This window comes from Astatotilapia calliptera, chromosome 13 (genome assembly GCF_900246225.1).
Source record: "Astatotilapia calliptera chromosome 13, fAstCal1.2, whole genome shotgun sequence".
NCBI lineage: Eukaryota > Metazoa > Chordata > Actinopteri > Cichliformes > Cichlidae > Astatotilapia > Astatotilapia calliptera.
The window spans coordinates 18,272,853-18,291,073 of NC_039314.1; the positions used below are offsets into that span (position 1 = coordinate 18,272,853).

Sequence of the window (18,221 nt, forward strand, 5' to 3'; positions counted from 1 at the left end):
AATAATATTGCTTCAATAATATCCCCAAAGCGCTGCACAGTAATAATATTAGTAATGGCTGTCATATAATAGAATATAATAAAAACTGTCTCTTTATCTCCAAAGTATTTTATGAAGCTGAGTTATAAAGTGGCTCATATATCTGTTGTAAAACTCATAAATTCAGCAAAACATAAAACATAGAACCAAAGCAATAACATAAAAAAAATCACCAGCAAAACAATGGCAGTAATAACTAACAGAGTATCATTTCATCTAAACAAGTCTATAAAAGTGAATTTCAAGCAGCTATTAACAGATTATAATCAATCTGCTAGTTTGAGCTCGCTAACAGAGCCACGGGGGAGGCCTGTGTGCTGTGCTTTCATAGAGTTAGAGCTCAGAAGAAACAGATTTTGAAAAGCGTTATTAAAATCAAAGCAACAGAGGCCTCAATGGAGAAACTTTTCCCATAATGCAACTCTGCAGCCTCTTTCATTAAACCCTGCCACCCTGCGAACTCCGCTTCTTTTATACCCCGCTACTTGAGTTTGTGACTCATGCCTTCTGTTAATAATGTCACACACTTTCGTTTCCCTCCGGGGTTGCAGAAGATTTCATACAATTGTGAGGTGAAAGATTGGCGTATTGCTCCTTTAAATGCCCATCCGGAGCTTTAAAAGTAATCAGTCTTGTCTTCAAATCCATCCAACAAATAGGCAATCCACTTGAGCTGTTAAATTTTAAAGATATGATGATACAGAGTCTCAAGTTTTTCCTCACTGCAGTTTTACTCCCTGGCCCCATATTTTGACATTTCACTGAGTATAACAGAGCAATAGAACCAGAGTATTCGATTAAATAACCCCATAAAAATACATGCACGTGTTTGTATGTCAGCTAATATCACAGCCAGAGCTGGGATGGTGACGACAATCTGCAAAGCTCCTTTTTAAATTAACCCAGAGTTTCCATTTCTCGATGTTGGATGTAGAACAACAGCCTGTTATTCGTTTTTTTGTGTAGCTTTATGTGTACAGACTGCGTGCACATTTGCTTGGCAAGCAGAAGGTTGCAAGTTTGATTCCAGCCAGAGTCACAAATCCCTTCGGGGTTGCGTCAGGAAAGGTAAAACCCAAACCAAACATGTTGAGCTACATGCTATGTTGTTGTGAGCAGTTCAAAGTAGCTCATGTGTGCAGTCATTGAATTCCCCATGAGTTACTCCTCCTGTTGCATGTGTGCATATGCACTGCATACCTTGACAACATGCGGTCTGAAAAGTGATGCCGCTGTAGAAATGTCTAACGGCCAGCTGGGGGCGACTTTATATGAGTGTATAAAAGTTTGCAAGCAACTGATGCTAATGTTCACTTCATTTATCACCTCATTAAACACTTTCCTGGTGAGTTTATGGTCTCAATCTCTGGTTTCACATCTTATTATTCACAATATTTTTTGTAATTATCTTCCCAGTTGGAGTCAAATAGATGATTAAACAGTTTATGCTTCAGATCTGTCCCTTCAAAAATCCAAGATGGCAGCAGCCAAAACACACAGCTCCATCCATCCATCTGTCCGTCCATTTTCTGCCACTCATTCGGGCTTGGGTCTTGGGGGCAGGACACTAAGCGCCAGCCCACCCTCTACCCAGCTGCTTCCTCCAGCTCTTCCCTTGAGATGCTGAGGCCTTCTCAAACCAACTGAGAGACATAATGTCTACCAAGTGTACTACTTCTGCTCCACAGTCTTCTTCTAGTGGGAACTGCCTGAAATCCCTCACCCAGGAGATGTTCAGTAGGCAGCCCTATCCAATGCCTGAACCACTGCAGCTGGTTCCCTTTGGGTGAGGATCTTGGTCTACTCCTCCTTATCAGTCTCCACCCTCTGGAGGAAGATCATTTGCTGCCCCTTGTATCCGCAGCCTTATTCTTCTGGTCACCAGTCATAGATGAAAGTGGGAACACTCAACTCGACAGATAAATATTGGACTCTTGGTTTTTCTTGAAATTCTGGAGATTAAAAATCTCTTTTGTAAGAGCAGCCTGGCCTGACAACGGTGGCAATAAACAAGTATGTTTGGTTTTATTTCTGCAAGAGAAACCAGAGCTGCCAGAGAAAAGGGCCCTGCCTGCTTTTGAAACTAGGACCCTCTTGCTGTGAGCCAAGAGTGCTAACCAATGAGCCGCGATGCTGCCAAGCTGCCATGTATTCCAAAAAACAAGAGAAATGCAATATCATTGATAGAGAGCTTCCCCCAACTCTTTGCACGTGCAGGAAGTGTTACCCCCCCCCCACCCCCCCAAAAAATAAAATGCACAGAAATGCCAAGGCTATTTAAACTTTTGCAGAAGTGTTTGGGTTTGTGTCAAACATAGTAACGAGCTGACTGAGAAAATTTATCTCCAGGTCCTTAAAAGAAAAGAAAATACAATTTCAGAAGGCTGTCTTCTGTCCAGAATAAAAAAAACCAAAAAAACAATCCTGCTGGCGCAGAAATACTGCTGCATGCACGTCTTCCTTTTTTTTTTTTTTTTTTTTTTTTCTTTCGCTTTACATTACTCTCTTCTGATCTGCCTGCAGTGCATATGTTAACATGGTGTAGTTGTGGAGGTCACAAACACTGTCCTTGCTATGGAGCAGTTAGAGAGACAGACATAGCGCGAGCAGGCTTGGACGTCCTCACCACCAGCGCAGATGCCACTAAATAAAATATTTCATAATCCTGCCCAAATCCTCTAATCACCATGACAACAGGCAGCAGGGAGCCAGAGAGTGGTGGTGGTGATGGTGTGTGGACCCCCCTCCTCCTTTCTTTTCCCTCCTTTTCCCTCTTTTAACCAGACTTTGGCTCCACACTGTGAGATTGTTTTTCTTAATAGAAGCTGCGCTGTTTTATGATCACCCAAAGAAGAGATCATCGCATTGATTTTCAGGAAAGTGTTTAAAGTAGAACACTCACTTTTTTTACCCTAACAGGCCACTGTATAGTGTCTCAGTGACCAGCTGCAAACTCCTGGAGAGGAGCATCAAGTTTAAATTGAATTACTGCAGATAGAGTGCTGTCAGAGTCCAGAAGGTACAGATATTCACACAGTGAAGGCCTGCTGGGTTCTGTATGGTGATAGGATAATGGAGGTGATGACCTCACAGGGTGAAAGGACCTGTTGCCTGGAAACAGTGTGGATAACAGCAAGAGACCAGGGGGGTAGTCATATCGCTGGTGTGTGGGTGCGAGTGTGTGATATCGACCAGTGTTGCCAGGTAAGGGAGATGATGACAGTGGTTTAAAGTCAAGTTTAAGTGTATCGATCTCACTCACGTGTGTGTGTGTGTGTGTGTGTGCCACTGATATCACAGCCCACACACACACCGGTCCAGCACTTCCCACTGCGACATGGATTTCCCTGCGTTTTCCTGCTTCTTCCTTCGCTCATTTGACGGTGTGTGCCAAACATAAATAATTAACTCCTTCTCCTCTCTGTCTCCCTGCAGGTATTCGGCCCCAGATTATGAACGGGCCTATGCACCCGCGCCCTCTGGTGGCGCTGCTGGATGGGCGCGACTGCACTGTGGAGATGCCCATCCTCAAAGATCTGGCCACCGTGGCTTTCTGTGACGCTCAGTCCACGCAGGAGATACATGAAAAGGTACACCGTCAGATTTCAGAGGGGATTTAATTGACTTTGAACGGGGCATAGTTGTTAGTGCCAGTCTGACTATTTCAGAAACTGGTTATCCGCTGGGATTTTTCCACACGGCGAGCTCTAGGGTTAACAGAAAATGCTCTGATACGAAAACTATCCAGTGAACTGCAGTTCTTTGGGCGAAGTCTTGTTGATTCCAGATGTTAGAGGAGAATGGCCTCGAAGCAGATGGGCTGCAGCAGCAGAAGACCACACCGTGTGCCACTCCTGCAAGCTAAGAACAGGAACAGGGGCTGTAGTTCACACGGACTCGACAAAATAGGACAGTAGATGATTGGAAAAAATGTCACGTGGTCTGATGAGTCTCAGTTTCTTTTTGGATAGTAGGAATTTACTGTAAACAAGATGAAAGCATTGAGCCATCCTCCCTTGTATCAGTGTTTCAGGATGCAATAGTGTTGGCACACTTTGGGACCAGTACTCAATAGTATCTGAGTATTGCTGTTGCTGGCCATGTTAGTCCCATTACACAAATTTCAAATCATCTCAAACTGGCCTTTTGAACTTGACAATAACCAGAGCTCAAACAAGCCATGAACCTTTGGTTTCCCAACACCTTGTCGAATCTGTGCCATTCTGAATTAATGGAGTTCTGAGGGCAAAAGTGGATCAAATCCAGTATTAGCAAGGCACGCTCACTGGCCTAAGTGGCCATTGTGTCTATTATTATTATATTATAATGTATTTTATATTATTATGTTCTAACTGAATAAAGAAGCCCAACATTTTCCATTTCTTTACTTAGAGATTTGACTTCCTCCTCATAATTTCCATATTTTGACATTTAACAGTTTTAAGATGCACTACATATTAGATTTATGTCAGACCAATTATTGACGTTTTCTTGCAAGGTGATGCTCCTCGCTGTAACACTTGTAGAAGCCCCAGTGGCAGTATCTGCAGGAGCACTGACTGTGATACTGACACAGTGTGGACTTTTAATGTTTTTCTTGAAATATTTGCTCTCAGTCGAGTGCAGTAGAATCATCTCTTTCCTCCCTCTCCGTCTCCTCCTCTCTAATGTTTTAATAATATTTCAGCCCACTGGCTTGTTCCACTCTCCCAGTTCAGCTATAATGGTTTCATCACTGACTCTAATCCCACTGGGTGCTGAAGTGCTGCTTTGTTAAATAAGGACGAGGAGGAGGAGGAGGAGGCGGCTGGTAATAGAAATGCAGTATAATTGTTCTCAGCCAGAGTGGGTGAAACATTTGTCTTATTTTACTGTCTATGCACTGGAGCCAGCGAGCAGCAATTTTACAGTCCAAGCTGGAGGGTTTGTGTCTTCACGCTCACAAAGAGGAAAGGAAGCCTTCCAATTCATGCCATGTCAGTTTCAGAGAAAATGCTACCATATTTCAGTTGTTGTAAATGTGTAATGAAAAATGGGTCTGATTGAATTTGTTGAAAACATTTATGCTTAAAAAGAAACCAAACAGTTGATATTTCACCTTATTTTCACCTTACAGACACGCACACGACACACAAAAGCGTCCAGTAAGACATTATGAATACATTTCTCACAGAGGATCCACCTGGGAGTATAGATGCTGGCAACGGTCCCATGACTGTAACTGCGCAGCAGAGGTTAAACACACAAACACACACACACCCTCCGACAACCTCACTACAAGAGCTGAAGCAGTGTTCACACACGTGCACATAAACAAACTCTTAGGGTGCAAACACAAGCATGCTGCCGTCTCTTTCTGTGACTGCCTGGAAGTGAGCAGATGCAGTGTTTGAGTTATGCTCCACTTAAAGACTCCGTACTAAACTGTAGCTCTTGAGCTCTCAATGTGCAACTGCAAGCCTGCCAAAAACACCTCGACTTCTGCCGAGCACGCGTTAAAAGGAATTTATTAGAAAGTACTTCTGGCGTATTCCCTGGAACAGTGCCGTCCTTGAAAGGACAAAGAAGATCCTTTGGATTTCTGAAGATACAAAGTGGTGCGCTTTAAAAGTGTCTTTGACGTCATTATAAAAGTAACTGCAGCTGATATTCTATTGAAAAGTGATCACTTTTGCAGATATAATTGAGAAAAAGATTTTATGTTGGAGAAATGTTAGTTAATTTAGTATTTTTAAGCTTTCGGTTGACAAGTGTTAGGAAAAGTAGGGCATTAAACAAAGATGTTCAGCTATAGTCTTAAAATATATGAGCAGTAAATGTATTATTTAAAAAATTGATCGTGCTTGACTTGATGTGTCTTAGATTTTCTCTGTTCTCTGTATTGTTGTAGGGTCGTTACCATACAATATAAAGCATCTTGAGGCAACTGCCGCTGTGATTGGGAGCTATATAAGTAAAACTGAAGTGAATTGATTTGTTCTTTACATTCATCCCTCCATCAACTCCATCTTCACACTAGCTGCCGATCAGCAATCCTTTTTCCCTTTCCGACACAAAAACTCAACAAACCCAAGTCCAAAATTCAAAACTTTCCTCTGAAGCCCCAAGCCTGTGATTGCATAACAAGGTGCTTAAAGTGCAGAGGAAAGTGGTCAAATAACTGATTGAAGTTTGCTTCATTGTTGTAGTGAAATGGCTTTTGGAGCTAGAAGCAGCTGCAGGTGATTAACTTAGCTTAGCTTGTTGGTTTAAAGCCAACAATAAGCCTACCGGCACCTCAGAAGCTATGGTCATGTGAAAAAGAAACTACACCCTCTCTCTGTTCTAAGATTTTACAGATTAGGACAGGAATGAAAAGTCATCTGGTTTTGAGTAGGTCATGCAATTAGGTAAATATAACCTGGTGTGAGCAACAGTGCGTGATGTGTTACACAGAAACTAACTTGTTTGGAAGGGTTGCCAGGAGAAAGTCCCTTGTCTCTAAAGGAGCACGGCTTAGGTTTGCAAAGTTCATCTTAAAAAAAACACAAGACGTCTGGAACAATGTTCACAGTGGAGATGTTTGACTACAATGCACAGTACCAATTATAAAGAAAACAAATCAAAACACTGAATTTCAGCACAAATAACTCGTACAAACGGTGAAGCATGGTGGTGGAGGGGTGATGATTTGGGTCCTGGTCACCTTGCAGTCTTTGAGTCAACCATGAACTCCTCCTTATACAAAAGTATTCTAGATTATGTGAGGCCATCGTGTTAAAACTGGGTCATGCAACAGGACAACAATCCCTGAAATGGCTGAAATAGAAAATAATCAAGATTCTGCAATGACCTGGTTGAAATGTGTGACATATTTACCTAATTTTAAGACCTGATATGGGCCAGCTGATTTGTCAGTGCATCCTGATATATAAAACCTTATGTATCAGAAAGAGGGTGCCGTTTCTTTTTCACATGACTGTAAGTGGCACACGCTTTCATTTGGCTAAAGGAGAGATATGTTGGGCTTAGTTTAGTGTAAAGACTGAAAACAGAAATATTCTTCTTCTCACCTTTCAAACACAACTGCAAACATATTTCAAGTTTAATCTCCACACAAATTGAAATGGATTGCAGTAATCACGATCCTTTGCTGTGTTTAAATGCGAAGGAGCACGTGATGTATCAGCTCAGAGCGGCACTTTTTTAAACGGCCATGAATACCACAGAAAGAAAACGTAATTTTTCTCACAGTTTCCACTTCATGTACACTCAGCTTGTATCCCTGTTTGTCCTTCTCCAGCTGGCCCGCTTTACTCGAGTAATGAGAGCGATGCACGAGGAGAGCTTTAACCTTGAGTTTAGCACCCAGCCCTTCCTTCAGATAGCTCCACTGTGAATGCTCTGTGGAAATTCACGGCTGCGCTGTTCTGGCTCGGCTAGGGTTAATTTAGTTAGCAGGATGTGAATTCAGACCGGTTACTTAACAGCCCTTGGCTTGCAGAATCTACTTGTTTATGCTTTGTGGGTTTCTCAGCAGCTGTCAGTCTACTTTATTGTCCTGCCTGCATCCATTCTAACCTTGTTTGCATACAGTTTGAATGGATGTGTTGTGACAAAAACCAGCTTTGGCAAGCACTCATTGTACAGTAAACACAAAGGCAATCACTCATATTTTAGTGCACATATAAACAATCCATTTGCATTTAGATGAAGAATAGCGGACATAAACTTTGGGAAGATGGGAGGTAGCGAGAGCACGCATATTCATGTTGGCTGTTACAGAAGAGCCATCTGAATATCAGTGCCGGGTTGAGGATGATTAAGAACAGTAATGACATTGGGGTAGCAATATAAATGCAGATGAAAATGTTCAACTAATAATGGCTGTGGACATAAGCAGTGATGATGATGAGGCCTTATCCTCTCTGATGTCCCCCAGGTGCTGAATGAGGCCGTAGGGGCCATGATGTACCACACCATCACCCTGACCAGAGAGGACTTGGAGAAGTTCAAGGCGCTGCGCATCATCATTCGCATCGGCAGCGGCTACGACAACATCGACATCAAGGCTGCCGGGGAGCTCGGTGAGACTGAGGGACAGATGCACACGAAAGATGAGCGTTGCGAGCAGGGCGGCTCAGGCGCGGAGCGTAATCACGCGGCGTGAATAATGAAGGAGCCTATCTGCTCGTGTGGCTAGCTCATTCACTACAAAGAGAAAACATAAAGGATGATTCATCAAGTGGAAAATATGCATCGCGGAGGAGGACCAAATCAAACTCTGCTCGCGATGTTTACGCGACACATATGTACAGGAGTTTACTGTAAACAGTAGATGTAACAGAGCTAATTTCACATGCAGAGCAGCTGCTCCGACTGATATCAAACTCTCCCTGTGATTCCCATTTGGCCCCGTCGGCATATGTTTGGTATGAGAACAGGATTTGTGTGATATCCTAATTATTGTCATTTGCGCTCCTATATTTCAGTACGCTGCCAGTCTTTTGGTGGGCATAATTAGCAATTAGAACGATCCTCTTATCATTCATATTTCAGTTTTATACACAGCGGGATTTTATTCTGTAGTAAGTCATAAAGACGGAGAAATATCCTGCCATTTATTTCGTAAAATAAAATACTAGCAAATGGATCTCTCTCTCTCTCCAAAGCAGTGACAGTAATCTGTGAAGCAATATTGTTACAGCAGTAGTCGACTAAATTGCTATCTCTCCTTGTCCAGGCATTGCAGTGTGTAATATTCCCTCAGCGGCCGTAGAAGAAACAGCAGACTCGACGCTTTGTCACATCCTTAACCTGTACCGGCGAAACACCTGGCTGTACCAGGCTCTTCGGGAGGGCACGCGGGTCCAGAGCGTGGAGCAGATCCGGGAGGTGGCGTCAGGAGCAGCCAGGATCCGAGGAGAGACGTTGGGCCTGATCGGATTTGGTAAGTTGCTTGTTTTGGGTTTTATTGCAGAAAGCGTGCAGAGCTGAAAAGTGCATATTGAATGATTAGCCACAGCATTGAAACCAATGATACAGACCACCTGTCAAAAAAACCCACAAATATTTTCGAAATCTGTCAAAAACATGTTTAAAACTTAAAATTATATTGTTATTTATTAACCACAAAACAAACAGAATCCAATTCTCTGCATAACATTAGACCTGTTATTTGTTATTTGGCATCTTATTTAAAAAAAAAGAGTCTACTTTTCTACTTTTATGTAAATACATATTGAATATTCACAAATAACAATGACAATTATATTTTAGGTTTAAAAATATCGTTTTAATTAAAGAGCTTGGACATACTGATAGATTATTCATCACAGATTCATTACAAAATAATTTTTGGTAATTACCAGTACTGTTAGTGCAACTTTGGAACAATTCTTGCATTAAGTTTTGGTCTAATACATTTGGTAAGCTCTGTAGGTCAAGTAAATAACAATGATTATTTAGTTACAACTGCAAAAATGCTGAAAAACTTTCATGTTGGCTCTGAAAGAGAAGTAAAAAAACACATATCCCTCTATAACTGGAGAACGTCGTCCTCTATCCACTGCCCAAAGCAAATTCAGTAGACACATGAGCACCCAAACTTTAAGAAAGGTGGGCTGGTTGGATGAACCTTAACCCGAGATGAGAACAGACGTCAGTGTGATTCTCCGGGCAGTGTTCGACTGGGAAACCTCGAGTTCCAGCATTTGTGTGGATGTTCTTTGACACATACTATCTATTTGTCTAACAGTACCAAACTTCTTCATAGCTAGTGTATTCCCCAAGGACACTAGCTTCTTTTAGCAGGTGCACCCTGCCTCACTGCATAATTTTATAGAACAACTTGCCCATATCCCACCACAATGTGCGTCTTACACAGATTAAAGGATCTGCTTCCTCCTGTGCATGACCCATCAGGACACCTTCAGAGTCTGATATTATATAATAGGCACTGAACACAAAGTATAGCAGAAGCTAATGATAATATTTAAATGTCTGACCTGAATTCCTATCAATACATTAAGCAGCTGCCGACACATTTCACTGACACCTATTAAAAGTAAGGTTAGTTGATGCTCTTTCTCCTCTCGTGGCCGCCTCAGGTCGTTCAGGCCAGGCAGTGGCCATGCGGGCCAAGGCGTTTGGCTTCAACGTGATCTTCTACGACCCCTACCTCCAGGACGGCTTGGAGCGCTCGCTGGGCGTGCAGCGAGTCTATACTCTCCAGGACTTGCTCTACCAGAGCGACTGCGTCTCCCTGCACTGCAACCTGAACGAACACAACCACCACCTCATCAACGACTTCACCATCAAACAGGTGGGGGGACCGGGAAATTCTGACATGAGGTAAAGGGAGATTGTCTCGCCTTGGCAGGAGCGCTTTCTCCTTGAGGCTGGTAGGACAGCTTCAGACCAGCAGCCGAGTCAGCCAGCTTTGGGTTTATCTAGACTGCCAGCGCTCCTTTGTTGGCAACTTAAAATAACAGGCTGTTAAAGCGAGCTTTTAATGAGTGCTAGGATCAAGCAAAGAAACACAGGTGTTTGGACAATCTCTGAATTCTGATTATATATTTGGGAGTGGATGGTGGTGGAACATGATTCTGAGTTTTTTTTCTTTAGAGTGGTGGGTGGTGGAGGCACAAATCTCTGTGTCAGGAAGGGGCGTAAAAATCTGTGACAAATCAAATATGCGGATCCATCTGCATCTGTAAAGTGGTAGGCAGGGGGTGTTAACATAATCAGGCTGTTCTTCCATGTTGTTTCTGTCCTTTTGTAGCTTTCTAGTGTCTCCCAAACACTGCCAGAGTATATGTGAGTATGTGGGTGTAGGAGCATGTGCAGTCAAAGTATGGTCTGGTGCATGTTTTTCACAAACCATATACAGTACATTTATAGGACAGAAAATATATTTTTATTTTTTAAATGCTAATGAAATTAAATAGTTCTGACCCAAATAGAACACAGTAACTTGACTTTCTTATATATTTAATAAACTGTTTTTTAGCAGTATAACACATGTCTTGTCAAGTTTTTGTCTCTGTAGCACTAAGAATACAAGAAGCGCCTCTACAGTCTTTGCCTGGTCACTGCTGCCACCTATAGAACTTAACCTGTACTGCAAACGTACAGAAGCGCATATTAGTACTTGTGTTTATCTTACAGAAACAAAAATTGAGCTGTTTGATCTTAAGCATTATCATGAATGCAGCCAACTTGCACATTTGTCATATTTATATGGTTCAGATCATTTAAAGATTTTAATATTAGACAAAGTTCTCCTTAGTAAATCAGAAAAGCAGTGTTTAAGTGATGATTTCCACCCCCAACCCCCAGTCTTTTCACTAGACACACCCACATCTGATTCCTGCCAGTTCTGCTGAATCAAGAATCACATAAATAGAACCTGTCTGACAAAGTGAATTAGGCAAAAAAATCTAAAAAAAAAAAAAAAAAAAACCTCCCCCAAAACCCCACACATCACACCATGCTCTGCAGAAACTCTCACTCGGGCCACACTCTAAAGATAAAAACTCAGAATCATGTTCCACCACCATTCGCTCCCACATCTTGCAGTCTGGAAAGGGTTAAAAAGCCATTTCTAGGGCTTTAGAACTCCAGCGAACCGCAGAGAGAGTCATTATCCACAAATGGAGAAAATTTGGAAGAGTGGTGAAACTTCCCAGGCGTGGTCAACCTACCTAAATTACTGCAAGAATAATTTTGAAGAGAACCCAGGACAACATCTAAAGAACTGCAGGCATTGTGTGCCTCAGAGTTCATGATTCAACAATAAGAAAGAGACTGGGCAAAAAAAAAGACATCCATGGGAGACTTCAAGGAGAAAGCCACTGCTTACCAAAAAGAATGCTTGCGAACAAACATCCTGATGATCCCTTTTTGAAAGGTTTGAGTCCCACTCAATAAAAGAACCATCATAGCAACAGTCAAACATGGTGGTGGTAGTGTGATGGTCTGGGGCTGATTTGCTGCTTCAGGACCTGGGTGACTTGCTGTAGTAGGTGGAACCATGAATTCCTTCCTCTGCCAGAAAATCCTGAAGTGGAATATCCAGCTATCAATTTAAGCCCTGCAGCTCATGCACACTTGGGTTATGCAGAAGTTCAGTGATGTGAAGCACATCAGGAAGTCAACCTCCGACTGGTTTTGCAGTGGCCGGGTCACAGTCCAGACTTAAATGTGATTGAGGTGTTTTGGAATGACTTTAAAAAGCCTGTTGATGTTCAAAAATCCTCCAATGTGGCTGAATTAAAGCAATCCTGCAAAGAAGAGTGCACCAAAATTCCTCCACAACAACGTGAAAGACTCAATATCAGTTATCACAAACACTCGATTGCAGGAATAATTTTTTCACATAGGAGTCAGGTAGATTTTTTACCTTAATAACTGAAATCATCACATAAAAGCAATTGAATTTGAAGGCATCGGTGTCATTTACGTGTCCCGTTTTATTATTAACAGAAGCCTTGTTTTTGCTTCCCGTGCAGCATTGAGCCAGTGACAGCAGCCCTCTGTGTGTGCCATCACAAAAGCACGCATGCTGTTATTTGTTGAAGTGAGACATTTTTATCGAGAGATGAACACTGAATGCTGCGCTGCTCTGTGTGTAGATGCGTCAAGGTGCTTTCTTGGTCAACTGTGCACGTGGGGGTCTAGTGGATGAGAAGGCTTTGGCTCAGGCCCTGAAAGAAGGAAGGATACGGGGCGCCGCCTTGGACGTCCATGAGTCAGAACCTTTCAGGTGCTTTCAGCATCATCCTTTGTTTATAAGTTCAGTTCAATAGAAATAATGTTTTCTTCCTCTTGTATTTAACTTCCCCGTTTCTGTCTTTATTTGCTGCTCAGCAGTTTTTCCCAAGGTCCGCTAAAAGACGCCCCCAACTTGATCTGCACACCCCACACTGCCTGGTACAGCGAGCAGGCATCGCTGGAGATGAGAGAGGCCGCTGCCACAGAAATTCGCAGAGCCATAACCGGTACCGACACGTCTTAGATGGCACACATTCCCACGCTCGCTCTCAAATTTCTCATTTCTCTGCTCACCATAGCTCAATCTCGCCCCGACACAGGCCGTATTCCCGAGAGCCTCCGAAACTGCGTCAACAAAGAGTTCTTTGTTACCACGGCGCCTTGGGGAATGATGGAGCAGCAGCAGCCTCAAGTTCACCCAGAGATCAACGGTGCCGCCTACAGGTAGGAGGTGGATTTATGTGAGCCCAGCATAACGCAGAGATCACCTGTCATTTTGAGCGCCTGCAGTAGTGAGGTTTAATACGTGGGGGAGGGGTAGCTTAAATATTCATATGTGTGTTTGTAACAATTCTGCATAATAGGCTGGGTCCTAGTTTTTGTGGCGTATTTATACATAGAACTTGGCCCAAATTAATGAATCCCATGTTAAGTTCTCAGTCTCTATATTGTCTAAACCAGACTGAACTGCTTCTCTCACACAGCCGAGTGAACCAAACCATGGTACAGGCCATAGCAACGGGGGGAATGCAGGACAAATTATATACCTAATTCCCAACCAGGTAAATGAATACCATCACTGCTGGCCAACAGGCCAGGGCAAATGAATAACATCATGAATAAAACCCCTGTGAAACCTGTAGCCTTTTTCTGCCTCTCACTCTAACCTCCCTGTTCTGTAACTGTACCCACTCTACCCAGCATCCCATCGATTCCCCCGGCTCGCCCTCCCCTCCCTGAAGTAGTGGAAAGCAGTACACAGGGTCACTCTAATGTTTGATGTTTTGTTTTGTTTTTTGTAAGGAAGTGGTACATCTGTAGTTATGTATGTGGACTGAGTAGAAAAAGGCGCCATTACTCTTACAGTTCACGAGGGAAGACTGAAAGCAGGAAGTTGGGGGGAGAATAAAAGTTCTAGAAAGGGATTTGGCGGAGAAATCTTAATTTATAATATTTATTTGTGATTTTGTTTGCAGTGAGCGTTTTCCCCCCACATTTCCCCGCCCTATAATAAAGGATCAATTCACCCAAACTGCTGTATTTATTTTTTCTGGGAGGAGCTATAACCAGTTCACTGAAATCTTAAATCCTAAAATCTGATCAAATAAAAAAGGTTCACACTGCAGGTAAAAGTGGACACAAATCTAATTCTTTCTTTTTTTTTCAGAACAGCACCAAACACACAGAATCAGATATTTTCCAGTTTAATTTAGGGCCATTTCCATATGTGTTTTGCTACGCGGTGAGCACAGCCAACACTAAAACCTGCCATAAGAGGTAGTCAGCCTGCTCTCATCAAGTCTGTGATTGAATGAGGTCAAGTTGGCAATTACATGAAATCTATTTCCATCTACAGAGAGAAACTCACATTTAAATGTTACTGTTATCTCAGGCATGAGATATGAGGCTATTTAGTGTTCCTGTTTGCTACAGTAGTTTTGTTGTTCTATGTTACATGCCTACGTTTAAATTCTGTTTTATATTTATTCTAGTGCTGTCAGTGTTAATCTCGTTAAAATGACGTTAACGCCATAACCGCATTAACGCGATTAACTCTCTGTTAGTGAGTTAACGCAGATCGCCCCGTGCGTGGGGCTGCATGACGTCAACGCGTTAGCGCGGTTAGCTCGTTAACGGACGTTAATGCGTTTATGGCGTTAACGTCATGTTCCCGAGATTAACGCTGACAGCACTAATTTAATCTTTAATTTAATCTTTAATCTCACACACACAACCGATTAATTTAACTGAATGGATCACACACTCACCTCAAAAATGGTTGTTTTTGCATTCTGGACAATTCCCGACAAGGTTTAGCCACTTTTTTTTTTTTTTTTTTTTTTAAAGAAGCTGGATCTGATTACATCCATATTGAATACTAAGGCTCTGCAGTGTGAACGCAGCCTATCTCTCCTGTTTTGTTGTTGTCATGGGGTTTTTGTTTGTTTGTTTGTTTGTTTGTAGTTTGGGCGAATGACCCTTTTAGTTCAGATAAGATCCCCTGACATTATCATTTAGAGTTGTGGTCAGAAGTGTACATGCACTCATCATGAGCATGAAAGTCATGGTAATTTGGGGCTTTTAAAGATTTATTTTTCCAGGTTGGAATCATTGTGCATCTTTAATGACTCTTAAAAAAAGCCAAAACAAGAACGTTCCAGTTTAAATTGATTTTGGATTTTCTCTAAGACACACAAAAGTATACATGGTTTTCAGAAGGCCAGTCCAGAAGCGTAATGCTGGAGGTCGTCCTCCTCCGTCATTATTCTATCCAGTTTGTTCGATGTTCTAGCACCTCTGGCAGCAAAACAGCTTCAGAGTGTGATGTTGAAAGCCTCACCTTCACTTCTTAAAAGATACCTCACGTCACTGTGGCCAAATAAGATCAATCTGTGTCTCGTCTGATCATAAAACGTTTCTTAAGGAGCCATTCTGCATCCTGTGTGGGCAACGGCAAATTTAAGTCGAGCTTGAAGGTGCCATTTTTTTTGCACAGGAGCTTCTTTCTTGGTCAACGTCTTCTGGGTTCAGTGGGATTCAGCCTTGGTGGTTCCTGGGCTTTTTCTGAACATCCTGACTAATTTGGGTCTTCTTCCAGGCCTCAGCAAAGTGGTGACACAACTGAATAAGTTCTGATCCATAAATGTTGATGCTCTTAATAATCTGCAGTTATTTGGAAATGACTTCACTAGACAATTCCAACTCTAACTGTAGAAATCTACAGTTCTCTTTCTCAGATCTTCACTCAGTTCCTTGGGCTTTCCATTTGCTCCGATCAATCCAGTGAATGATGTCAAACAAATCCTTTCAGATCCCGATCACCAACGACAAATAAACAGCCTTTGGCCTCGTCAAGTTAAAGCTTGGAGCTTCTTTAATAAGTAGAGCCATTGGCACCACTTGTATGCATATATTTATATAGCCCCAAAGTACCATGACATTAATCCCAGGATGATGCTCCTGTACCACTTGTACCATTATTGGACATTTTTAAGCTGATGTTACTCAGTAAGTTCACTGCATATCAGTTGTTAAGTTTCTGTTGGTTTATTTGCATCCTCAGTGCGTCATCGTGCATTACTTATTTCACATTACGTTTTTAATCATGATTTTTTTTTAACATGCAGTTTCATACAGAAATGATCCTGAGTAACAAATATTAGTTTTTTATGGAAAAAAAAGTGTAAAATGTGGAAAAATAACACTTATTAAAAGGTTAGCTCCTTAACATATCTGCTGATCACGCTTTATCTATCTCCAGATTTCCTCCTGGCGTGGTGGGCGTCGCCCCCGGTGGGATTCCCGGACCTATGGAGGGGTTGGTTGCCGGGGGAGTTCCCATCGCCCACACCCTGCCCCCTGGCACCCATCCGTCACAGGCCACCTCCCCCAATCAGCCCTCCAAACACGGCGACCCCATGAGAGAGCACATGACTGAGCCATAGGACTGCTGCTGTAGCTGAGAAGAGGAGGAAACTAAAAATTGATGTAAACTAAAAAAACAAACAAACCCAGCGACCTAACAACTCAACCATCCGACTATACGTACGCTTGATTTCAGCCATCCGAACCTACCAGCAGACTGCCTGCCGGGCAACGTTTCACACTTTTTCTTCTTTCTTTTTTTTTTTTGTGAAACCACTAAGTGAGGACAGTGGACGTTAATACACAAATGAGCTGCCACACGGATCTGAAATCTCCCCTCCCTTCATATCTTTTATCTTCATTCCTTCTCGATTTACACAATACTTTTTGTTTTAGTATATTTTAGGGAGATTTCCTCCTGACTTATGGGACACGTTGACAGTAGCCACGTGCAGGATGGAAACCCTCCCCTCAAGCTCAACAGGACGACTCTGTTTCCTTCAGTCGCGCCCATTTCAGCACAAACATACCCTGTGTTTAGTTTTTTTTTTCTTAGACTTTCTTCTTTTTATCCTATATTACTGTGTTTCTGTTCTTCAGTGTGTGAAAATGAACAGATTTACAGTTTTCAGACAAGAAAAGAAAAACAAACTGCACTCCATCTTTGCCGGCTAGAGGCCGCCTGAGTGAAGAGATGGGATGCGGGGCAGTAGATGTGGAAAAACCATCCTTTCAAACCAAAAAGGAGGAAATATAAAGAATAAAAAATGGCAGGCTTTCATGGTTAAATATCGTACATGGACCGCGTCACTTAAATTATGTATTCCTGTTGTAACTTTTCCAAACTCTGCTGAACTGAGGTACTTTTATTTAGTTAAAGTGGCGAACAGTGTCCCAAATATTATCTGTTTGCATCCAAAGGACCTTTGGAGAAAAAGAAAAAAGCTTCTGAAGTATGACAGCTTTTGGAAAAACAAAAACAGCAAATCTCTTACTGACTCAGGAACAATATAATAACCTTCAATTCTGTCCAAAAAGGAATAGAAAAAAGTTTAAAAAAAGAAAATAGGTCTTGATTACTGCTCCTCACGTCTCCACGTCTTTCTCCATTGTGGTATTTTTTATATATCAAATGTACATTTTTTGATGTTCAAGCTTTTCACTCCTGTTAGATTTGTATTGCCTTGTTAAATGTTCATATAATCGTAGTCTGATGTGACCAACCGCGTCCTCTCCTCCTTATAGTTTCTTCCTCCTTGTTTTTCTGCTCTAATGAAAGCCAGCTGTGGCGCCCTCGGAGGCGTCGAGCCCTCTTGGAACAACGGCAGCCACGTTCATTCCCTTTAGCCCCGTGACGTTAGCAAGAGGCGGCTGCTCGCAGATTGTTTGGTTTTTAGTGTGAGTATTTGTATTTGTTTCTTGTACAAGGTGAACATATAGCATACAGTGCAGCTGGAACCAATAAATAAAACTTACTGTTCTGATTGATCGATTGGCTCCGTGGAAGGTTTTTTGGTTTGCTTTTTATATTGTAAGGTAAAGACCTTACTGTTGTACAGTCAGATGACTTTCTATTAGGAAGCACTTGGCAATGGTGGGAAGGAAAATTAACAGGAAGAAAACTGCAGCAGCAGCGCTCTCAGGGATTGCCAGCCAACTGCTACGATCAGGTAGATATGAAGGGGAGAGCAAAGGACACACTGTGATCACGCTACAGTTTTTGTCAAATTTCAACAAAATTGTTTTCTTGATTGTTATGACTGAAGCACGGTAACTGCCGTCACAGTTCCATCACAGCGTTAGATGTATTGCCTGAAACTGCTTTTCCCTAAATCACCGACTGT

General features: G+C 42.2%; 1 protein-coding gene across 4 annotated transcripts in view; it reads left to right on the forward strand.

The window, feature by feature from the left end:
* The window catches only part of ctbp2a (C-terminal binding protein 2a), a 79,355-nt gene extending 61,488 nt beyond the window's left edge, over positions 1 to 17,867 (forward strand). For 2 of the 4 annotated variants that reach the window (XM_026190081.1, XM_026190079.1), the window contains 8 exons: positions 3,475 to 3,629; positions 7,961 to 8,105; positions 8,762 to 8,968; positions 10,128 to 10,342; positions 12,654 to 12,784; positions 12,892 to 13,019; positions 13,113 to 13,236; positions 16,274 to 17,867. In XM_026190081.1, the coding sequence (XP_026045866.1) occupies positions 3,475 to 3,629; positions 7,961 to 8,105; positions 8,762 to 8,968; positions 10,128 to 10,342; positions 12,654 to 12,784; positions 12,892 to 13,019; positions 13,113 to 13,236; positions 16,274 to 16,457 (1,289 nt within the window). In that variant the 3' untranslated portion in view covers positions 16,458 to 17,867. Of the gene's footprint in view, positions 1 to 3,474; positions 3,630 to 7,960; positions 8,106 to 8,761; positions 8,969 to 10,127; positions 10,343 to 12,653; positions 12,785 to 12,888; positions 13,020 to 13,112; positions 13,237 to 13,496; positions 13,575 to 16,273 lie in introns of all 4 variants that reach the window. The other 2 variants (XM_026190080.1, XM_026190078.1) reach the window with 2 other exon arrangements.
* Positions 17,868 to 18,221: the final 354 nt, after the last annotated feature.